Genomic DNA, 10838 nt, shown 5'->3' with positions numbered 1-10838 from the left:
CTTGTGCTTTTTGATATTCCAGTAACGTTGCAGCTCTGAAATATGGCCAAACTGGTGGCAAATGGCATCTTGGCAGCTTCATGCTTGATTTTCCTCAATTCATGGGCAGTTATTTTGTACCTTTTTTGCCCAACACACTTCTTGCGACTGGTATACATAAATATATATCAATAAATAATAATCACCAAGGCAAGCTTGGGAGTACGTTTACACACAACTTTTGGATTTCATCAAATAAACCTATTTAAAAATCATTTAGAAAAGCCAAGACAATCAGAAAATTAACAAGAAAACTTAAAAAAGAAAATATGGAAATTGTGTGCTGAATTTGTCACACATTAATGTCAGTAAAAAAATTTTTTGTAGATTTAATTTTTTTTTCTTGTTTGATAGGTTTATTAGCAACAGCTACAAACTCAGCTGTTTGCAATAAACCTAAGTTGTAATGGGAAGTAAATCATGATTGTATCTATATGACAATGTACAAATTTGTAGAAGGAATAAACTTCCCAAATCTGGTAAAACCAGAAAAAAAATACTCAATTATATTCACAGTGAAATATAGAATAGAGCATTTTACATAATACAGAAATACACTATAAATACAGAAGTCATGACAGAAATACGAGGATTTGTAATGATCTTTATTTTGGTCAACTTGAAATATAAATTAATAGAGGAAATCTGCTGAAAAGTTTTCACATAAGCATTGAAAAATAAATACAAAATCACATAGAAAAAAAGTATTGTAACAGGTAACAAAAAAATTCAAAACCAGTAGTTAAAACGGTTCTCCATAAAAGAGCACTAGATATATGTACACTGGATCCTATAGATACGAGACAACTTTCAGAAGTTCTTTTTCAGGAAAATCAGGAGTGTGAGCACTATGAGCAGGGACAATTTTTAAAGCACAAGTATGCCACTTTTGTAGATCACTCCCTATTCGGCAAGTCATATTCAGTCTTACCCCCTGAACGTGCCTCTATCAGTGAGTACTGGGGTGGCAACGACCAAAATATTCAGGGACCGCTGCCACTTTCCTGTAGGCTTCTGTAGAACTTTGGAGATTTACTAAAGCCTGCTTTACACCATATGATCCAGCATACGATATCGTATGCGATCGTACCCGCCCCCATCGTATGTGCGGCACGTTCAATTTGTTGAACGTGTCGCACAATCGATTAACCCCCGTCACACGTACTTACCCGTCCATACGACCTCAATGTGGGTGGCGAACGTCCACTTCCTGGAGTGGGAGGGACTTCGGCGTCACATCGACGTCACACGGCAGCCAGCCAATAGAAGCGGAGGGGCGGAGATGAGCGGGACGTAAACATCCCGCCCACCTCCTTCCTTCCGCATTGCCGGCCGGGAGCCGCTGGACGCAGGTAAGATCTGTTCATCATTCCCGGGGTGACACACACTGCGATGTGTGCTATCCCGGGTACGATGAACAACCTAACGTTCAATATTTCGGAATTGAACGCCGTGCGTGCGATGAACGTTTTACCGTTCAATCGCACGTAGCTGTTACATGCTACAATGTACCTTACGATGCCGATGTGCGTCATTTACGACATGACCCCGCCGACACATCGTAACATATATTGTAGCGTGTAAAGCGGGCTTAACTCTTCTGGAAATCTGAGAGATCTCCCGCTTTATCCGGGGATCTCTCAGATATTTCGGGAGCTTTCGCAAGGATGATCTTTGACCAATTGTGTGACACAGACTTTTGCATACTATATACAGGCCAAAGCTAATGGAACAATAAATACAATTCTAAATCAAGCTCTGCAAATTAACGAAAAATGGCAGATTTGTACTCAGTAGAATTGAGCTCTAGAAGAGACTAAACCACAAAAGACACACAGTACCTCAGGAGAAGTGCAATTTGCTGTAGATCATATAGTAGCTATGAAATGGTGCTAACAGGTTAAGGCCTTGTACACAGGGCTTTTTTTTTTTTTTAAATCAATAAAAAGCATACAGTCAGTTGCTCATGGATACATTTGCTAATACACAATTGCCCTCAAAGGCTACAGTCACATATCCGTGTGTTACCAACTGAGAGAAACAGACAGATTTTTTTTCCCACTTGTAATATTCTTAGTTTTAGCATTTTGTCACCGAAGCATGAAGACTGACTTGTTATCCATGGAATCTTAATATATAAGATAAAAACGAATAAGACTCTGGGCCCGATACATCACAGCTCTTGCTCCAGGATTCTGGAATAACAAGCTTAGAAAAGTTGCATCATTTTGTTGCAACTGGAGACTGCAGTAAATTTGGTGGTTGGTTTCTTTACATAAAGCTCATTTATACGACTGGTTCTGTGGCACAGATCTGTATAAAAGGCTAAATGGCATGACATGTGACCGTGACTACTGTGGTTTAGCATAGTGCAGATATTTTAGCAATATCCATACAAATCGCATAAAGATCCCAATATTTTTATCAATAATGTTTTGCACCAGAAATATTTAGAGAGAATCAAATCAACTCCTTGATAGTCATCAACTGACTACATCGACCAGCTGTTTCTGTGCACATCACTTTATTTTTAGGCCTCTCTTGTAATGTATAGGAAGAATCATTACCTCCTTATATTTAATCAGTACAGAAAATGGCTAAATTCTAAATATATTATTTTCTGAAGTTGTGTGCAGTTATTTGGTTTTTACCCCATTAGCCACTCTCCTATCCGGATTATATAAAAAGTGACCAACCCCTATAAAGGGTTCCCCCATCCTCCTTTCTTCAGGAACGCCCAGCTCCACTGTGTACGGCCTAAGCCACACGGCATGAAAATCAGACCGAGTGGAGTGCGATAAAACATCACATTCCACTCGGACCAATATTAGCCTATGTCCCAGCACTCATAAGCGATTATTTTCTCAGACCTAATCGGACCGAGAAAACAATTGCAGCATGCTGCGACTGTAATGTGAGTCTCTCTCTCGCACCCATTCAAGTCTATGGGGTGAGAGAAACATTGCACTACACTTGCGGTACACCAGTGGACTACGAGTGCAGTGTGAGAATGGCAATAGCCGGCTAAGGAGGAGAGCGGGAGATAAATCCCTCCCTCCCCTCCTCCATGCTGGCCCGTCCCCCACAGCTGAGGTCTGAGGACTGCACCAGGGCAATCGGGGAGAGCCGGGCAAAGTGCTGGGACTGTCGCATCTAATGGATTTGACACTCCTAGGCTGATGCAGGCTGTTATTTTTAGGCTGGGTCTCCCCAGCCTGAGAATACCAGCCCCCAGCTGTGGGCTTTATCATGGCTGGGTATCAATTTTGTGTTTGTTTCTTTTTTTTTTTTTAATTATTTAAATCCTCCTACAAGATCAGGTTTTGGTCAGGAAAAAAAACACCCTGTGTGAACATAGCCTTATAAAGAAGGCACTTGCCGAATCGCGTCTCACTTAGACTATTATTTTTTCCTTCACTTTTTGCCAAAGCGGATTCCTGGCATATGTAATTTTAAAAAATGTTTTGAAGAAAAATAAAGCTTTTAACTAATTTGTCTACCGAGCTCGCTGGATTTCTTCCTATTTTTTCCTCATCCATGTGCAGTTGGTTCTTGTACGGATCCATTGCTGAGCTACAAGTGGAACTAATATATACCTGGTCTTCTCACCAAGTGGTAAGCTTATTATTTTCTTCCCTTTTTATTTTCTTGTTTAAACAGTAGCAGAGTTTGATGCGGGCAGTGTCAGAAATAAAAAGATGAGATTCTCTTTGCACTGTATTCACCCTAATCATAAAATATTTATACATGTCTTTAAAAAAACAAAAAACAAAAGAAGTAATAGAAATTATGTAATCCATCAATGTAAAGTAGAGAACATCTGATGCAGTCACAAGAGGATCATTTGGAGTGCAGTTTAGTAATTGAAGCAATTTTGGATTTCTTAAAAATGTATTACTACAGTTCTCCAAGTTGCCCCTCCATGGTCCGGACCAGTACGTATAGCTCTGCTAACCCTACTAATGAAGCCACAATCACAGAGGACAGGATCCGCTGAACGAGAAAAGAGAAAAACAATATGAAAACATAACATAAGTGTAACATAAGAAGAAGCATATTTCACTTTTCTGAGATTTGGAGGTGCAAAAAAAAAAAAAAAAAGACATAATAGTGAAACTTTACTTTCTTTCACCATGCAGTTTTTTTTAGGACCAAAATTCTGTACAGAATAATCTCCTAATAGAGCTAAATAGTGGCTAGAGCTCTGCAGGAGATTCAGCCACTATTTAGCTGTGTTAGGGGGTTATTTTGTACAGAATTTTGGTCCTAAAAGAAACAGGTGGTCATTCCTAACAACAATGAATACGTATCCTGCAGTGAGCTGCTCCTAGTCACTGCTGCAGGTAGACTGCATTGGTTAACAAGTCATGATAACAAAAAATATGTATTATGAGATTATTGAGCATTTGCTCACAATATATAATATTTAAAGTGTGATGTCTAATGTATAGCACAAGGCCACCACAATGATTGACTACAGGGGTGATGTGCATAAGAGCGACAGGTCACCACTACAGGACAAGTCAGCCAGACCATTCAGATCACAGGTGCTGCAGCAGAAGGGGGATTTACCCCCTACCTCCCCCAACACCACCCATTACATTTAATAATTAAAAAAAATAAAAATAAAAAAAATCTTGGACAACCCTTTTAATTTTGTTAGCAAAGTGAGCTGGTGCTGGAACAGCGGTGGGTAAGTAAAGCTAAGTTTCTTCTTGGAAAAACCCTTTAAAAAGGGAATCTGTCACCAGGTTTTTGCCACCTAATCTGAGAGCAGCATAATGTAGGGGCAGAGATCCTGATTCCAGTGATGTGTCACTTACTGGGCTGCTTAGTGTAGTTTTGATAAAATCACTGTTTAATCAGCAGTAGATCATTATTAGAGGACTACTTGGCGTGCTGCCAGGTAGTCCAGCATATTCATGAGCTCTGTATAACTGCTAGATCTGCAGCAGAGAAAAAATTAACAACACCCAAGACAGTCACAACAGACTTCAATGAAGTGAAAGGCAACAACTTCAGGAACATATAAAAACGACAAAAAAGAGAAGTCTTTGGATTTGCCTCATATACCATTATATCCCATGGCCCAAAAACCACCAACAACAATGCAAATTGCACATAGAAAAATCTTTAATTGATTGGGTCAAGCATATAATTTTACATGGGATATAAAACATTATAACAGGTAAGGAAGTAAAAAGACACATGAGAGCGAACAAGAAATCCCCATGTGAGGCTGCATGGATCTAGCAGGGTAAACACAAGGGTATATTCCCAGCAGGGCCAGTGTAAGTGCCTTCACAGCAAACAGATTCAATGTGAAAGACAGAGCAGTACTAAGTAAAGAATCATAGGCACATTTACCCAAACACATAGCCCGGCAAGGAATCCACCAAATGTAAAACTCACATGCAGACGCACAGGGGGAGCAGTCCCAATACGTATTTCGTGATGACTTCCTCACGGTCCCCTGAGGAAGTCATCACGAAATACGTATTGGGACTGCTCCCCCTGTGCGTCTGCATGTGAGTTTTACATTTGGTGGATTCCTTGCCGGGCTATGTGTTTGGGTAAATGTGCCTATGATTCTTTACTTAGTACTGCTCTGTCTTTCACATTGAATCTGTTTGCTGTGAAGGCACTTACACTGGCCCTGCTGGGAATATACCCTTGTGTTTACCCTGCTAGATCCATGCAGCCTCACATGGGGATTTCTTGTTCGCTCTCATGTGTCTTTTTACTTCCTTACCTGTTATAATGTTTTATATCCCATGTAAAATTATATGCTTGACCCAATCAATTAAAGATTTTTCTATGTGCAATTTGCATTGTTGTTGGTGGTTTTTGGGCCATGGGATATAATGGTATATGAGGCAAATCCAAAGACTTCTCTTTTTTGTCGTTTTTTTTTTTTTTTTAGCAGAGAAAAAAGAAGGGAATTTTGTTACTTACCGTAAATTCCTTTTCTTCTAGCTCCAATTGGGAGACCCAGACGATTGGGGTGTATAGCTACTGCCTCCGGAGGCCACACAAAGTATTACACTAAAAAGTGTAAGGCCCCTCCCCTTCTGCATATACACCCCCCGTGGATCACGGGCTGCTTCAGTTTTAGTGCAAAAGCAAGAAGGAGGAAAGCCAATAACTGGTTAAACAATTCAATCCGAAGGAACATCGGAGAACTGAAACCATTCAACATGAACAACATGTGTACCCGAACAACCAAAAAATCCCGAAGGAACAGGGGCGGGTGCTGGGTCTCCCAATTGGAGCTAGAAGAAAAGGAATTTACGGTAAGTAACAAAATTCCCTTCTTCTTCGGCGCTCCATTGGGAGACCCAGACGATTGGGACGTCCAAAAGCAGTCCCTGGGTGGGTAAATTAATACCTCAAGTTTGGACTGTAAAAACAGCCCTTCCCTACATGGAGGCAACCGCCGCCTGCAGGACTCTTCTACTTAGGCTGGCATCCGCCTAAGCGTAGGCATGCACCTGATAACGCTTGGTGAAGGTGTGCAGACTCGCCCAGGTAGCCGCCTGGCACACCTGCTGAGCCGTAGCCTGGTGCCGTAATGTCCAGGACGCACCCACGGCTCTGGTAGAATGGGCCTTCAGCCCTGATGGAACCGGAAGCCCAGCAGAACGGTAGGCTTCAAGAATTGGTTCCTTGATCCATCGAGCCAGGGTGGATTTGGAAGCCTGCGACCCTTTGCGCTGACCAGCGACAAGTACAAAGGGTGCATCCGAGCGGCGCAGGGGCGCCGTGCGGGAAATGTAGATTCTGAGCGCTCTCATCAGATCCAACAAATACAAATCCAATTCATATCGATGAACTGGATGAGGACAAAAGGAAGGTAAGGAGATATCCTGACTGAGATGAAAAGGGGGATACCACCTTAGGGAGAAACCCCGGAATCAGGCGCAGCACTACCTTGTCTTGGTGAAACACCAAGAAGGGAGCTTTGGATGACCGCGCTGCGAGCTCGGACACTCTCTGAAGAGACGTGACCGCTACCAAAAAGGCCACTTTCTGTGAAAGTCGAGAAAGTGAAACATCCCTCAGAGGCTCAAAGGGCGGCTCCTGGAGAGCAATTAGTACCCTGTTCAGATCCCATGGGTCTAACGGCCTCTTGTACGGAGGGACAATGTGACAAACCCCCTGCAGGAACGTGCGTACCTGAGGAAGTCGCCCTATGCGCTTCTGAAAGAATACAGACAGCGCTGGGACTCGTCCGTTAAGGGAGCCGAGCGACAAACCTTTTCCCAAACCAGATTGCAGGAAGGAAGGAAAAGTAGGCAATGCAAATGTCCAGGGAGACACTCCCTGAGCAGAGCACTAAGATAATATCTTCCACGTCTTGTGGTGGATCTCGGCAGACGTCGGCTTCCTAGCCCGTCTCATGGTGACAATGACGTCTTGAGATAATCCTGAAGACGCTAGGATCCAGGACTCAATGGCCACCAGTCAGGTTCAGGGCTGTAGAATTCAGATGGAAAAAACGGCCCTTGGGACAGTAAGTCTGGCCGGTCTGGTAGTGCCCACGGTTGGCCGACCGTGAGATGCCACAGATGCAGGTACCACGACCTCCTCGGCCAGTCTGGGGCGACGAGGATGGCGCGGCGGCAATCGGAGCTGATCTTGCGTAGCCCTCTGGGCAACAGTGTCAGAGGGGGAAGCACATAGGGTAGCTGGAACTGCGACCCATCCTGAACTAAGGCGCCTGCCGCCAGAGCTCTTTGATCGTGAGACCGCGCCATGAAAATCGGGCCCTTGTTGTTGTGCCGAGACGCCATTAGGTCGACGTCCGGCCTCCCCCAGCGGCTACAGATTTCTTGAGACCCGTCCGGGTGCAGAGACCATTCCCCTGCGTCCATGCCCTGGCGACTGAGGAAGTCTGCTTCCCAGTTTTCTACGCCCGGGATGTGAACTGCGGATATGGTGTATGCTCTGTCTTCCACCCACATCAGAATCCGCCGGACTTCCTGGTAAGGCTTGCCGACTGCGTGTTCCGCCTTGGTGGTTGATGTATGCCACCGCTGCGAAGTTGTCCGACTGAATTCGGATCTGTTTGCCTTCCAGCCTCTGCTGGAAGGCTTGCAGGGCAAGATACCCTGCCCAGATTTCCAGAACATTGATCTGAAGGGTGGACTCCTCTGAAGAGAGTCCTTGCCCGTCTGAGAAAGGGGTACGTTCCTGTCTAGGGACGTTGACTTCCCATCCCATTGGCGAAGAATGTCCTTAGAAGTGGACGCAGATGAAACTGCGCGAAAAGGACTGCCTCTGCATGAGGCGTCTTAAGGGGTGTGACTGGCCTTGAAGGAGAGACTGCACCCCCGTCTGTAGTGAACGCTGTATGTCCAGCGGGAGCTGCACTATCGCTGAGAGAGTGTGAAGCTCCATGCCAAGATATGTCAGCGATTGGGTCGGTGTCAGATTTAACTTTGAAAAGTTTATGATCCACCCGAAACTCTGGAGAGTCTCCAGCGCCACGTTCAGGCTGTGTTGGCATGCCTCTTGAGAGGGAGCCTTGACAAGTAGATCGTCCAAGTAAGGGATCACAGAGTGACCCTGAGAGTGCAGGACTACTCCCACTGCTGCCATGAACTTGTGAAAAGCCGTGGGGCTGTCGCCAGACCGAAGGGCAGGGCTACGAACTGAAGATGCTCGTCTTCAATAACGAATCGTAGCCAACACCGGTGCTCTGGAGCAATCGGCACGTGGAGATAAGCATCCTGATGTCTATTGACGCTAGGAAATCTCCTTGAGATATGGAGGCAATGACGGAGCGGAGGGATTCCATCCGGAACCGCCTGATTTTCACGTGCTTGTTGAGCAGGTTTAGGTCCAAAACGGAACGGAAGAGCCGTCGTTTTTTGGTACCACAACCAGATTGGAGTAAAAACCGTATCTTGTTCCTGAGGAGGAACAGGGATTACCACTCCTTCTGCCTGCAGAAGAGCATCGGCTCGGTCGGGAGGTGAGGAAGTTCTGAAAATCTAGTCGGAGGACGAGAACAGAACTCTATCCTGTACACGTGAGACAAAATGTCTCTCACCCACCGGTCTTTGACCTGTGGCAGCTAAATGTCGCCAAAGCGGGAGAGTCTGCCACCGACCGCGGATGCGGAGAGAGAGAGCTGAACGTCATGAGGAAACCGCCTTGGTAGCGGTTCCTCCGGCTGCCTTCCTTGGGCGTGATTGAGCCTGCCAGGAATCTGCGCCTCTCTGAGCTTTTTGAGTCCTTTTGGACGAGGACAATTGGGACCTGCCCGAGCCTGGGAAGGACCGAAACCTCGACTGTCCCTTCCTCTGTTGGTGTTGTTTGATCTGGGCTGGTGTAAGGAAGAGTCCTTACCCTTGGACTGTTTAATGATTTCATCCAATCGCTCACCAAACAGTCTGTCACCAGATAACGGCAAACTGGTTAAGCACTTTTTTGGAAGCAGAATCTGCTTTCCATTCCCTCAACCACAAGGCTCTGCGTAAAACCACGGAGTTGGCGGACGCCACTGACGTACGGCTCGTAGAGTGCAGGACAGCATTAATAGCGTAAGTCGCAATGCAGACATTGCGAGGTTAAGGACGCCATCTGCGGCACAGATGTACATGTGACAGTGTCCACGTGCGCAAGACCAGCTGAAAAAGCTTGGAATGCCCATACGGCTGCGAATGCCGGAGCAACCGACACGCCGATAGCTTCATAGACAGAATTCAACCAGAGGACCATCTGTCTGTCAATGGCATCTTTAAGTGAAGTCCCATCTTCCACTGCAACTATGGATCTAGCCGCAAGCCTGGAGATAGGGGAATCCACCTTTGGACACTGGGTCCAGCGCTTGACCACGTCAGGGAGAAAAAAGGATAACGTGTATCCTTAATACGATTGGAGAACGCTTATCTGGATAAGTGTGGTGTTTCCGGATTGCTTCTCTGAAGTCAGAGTGGCCAGAAAAGTACTCAATATACGCTTGAGATACTGAAAAGGGATTTCTCCTGCTGTGAAGCTGACTCCTCCACCGGAGGAGCTGAGGGAGAAATATCCAACATTCCCTAGATGGACGCTAGAAGATCATTCACTATGGCGTCACCATCCGGAGTATCCGGATTGAGAGCGGTCTCAGGATCAGAGTCCTGATCAGCTACGTCTGCCTCATCATACAGAGAGTCCCGCTGGGACCCTAACCAGTGATGAAGCCGAGTGCCGCTCCCAGCGAGCTCGCTTAGACTGTCTGGGACTGTCGTCCGTGTCAGAGCCTGCGCCCTGGGATGCATGGGACCCCCCCGGAGCACTGATTTGTTCCAAATGAGGGCGTATCAACATTGCCCATGGTCCGTCTGGACTGCAAAGTCTCTAAGATGTTAGTCACAGTCACAGACCTATCAGCCGAAACTGCAACTCCGTCCCTGTCCCTGGACAGGGTTCACAGGTGGTTCCTTTAGCCACCTCTAGCAGAGACCCCGGCTGACCAAGTGCTACAGGGGAGCATTGCACACAATGGGGACAGTGAAACCTGCCGTGTGGAACAGTATCACGTGCAGTACAAGCAGCATAGAAAGCCTGTGCCTTGGCACCCTTTCTTTTTTGCTGCTGTTGTCTAGCCATCTAGAAGCATATAGCCAAGAATAGCGACCGTACAGTGCAATGTATAGCATACAAGCAGAAAGTACAAATGAACACTTCAGCACATGCAGTACAAGCAGCATAGAAAGCCTGTGCCTTAGCACCCTTGCTTTTTTTTTTTTTTGCTGCTGTTGTCCAGCCATCTAGGAGTATATAGCCAAGAATAGCGACCGTACAGT

The 10838-nt window shown here is 45.6% G+C and overlaps 1 protein-coding gene across 1 annotated transcript in view; it reads right to left on the bottom strand.

Moving 5' to 3' along the window:
* Window positions 1-621: 621 nt before the first annotated feature.
* VMA12 (vacuolar ATPase assembly factor VMA12) overlaps window positions 622-10838 on the bottom strand; it is a 38201-nt gene continuing 27984 nt past the window's right edge. Inside the window, exon 6 of the mRNA XM_075335349.1 lies at window positions 622-4032. Coding sequence (XP_075191464.1) covers window positions 3937-4032 — 96 coding nt within the window. The 3' untranslated portion in view covers window positions 622-3936. The remainder of the gene's footprint in view (window positions 4033-10838) is intronic.

This window comes from Anomaloglossus baeobatrachus, chromosome 2 (genome assembly GCF_048569485.1).
Source record: "Anomaloglossus baeobatrachus isolate aAnoBae1 chromosome 2, aAnoBae1.hap1, whole genome shotgun sequence".
Taxonomy (NCBI): Eukaryota; Metazoa; Chordata; class Amphibia; order Anura; family Aromobatidae; genus Anomaloglossus; species Anomaloglossus baeobatrachus.
Note: the sequence above shows the minus strand (reverse complement) of the source record. Positions and strands in the feature narration are given on the sequence as shown.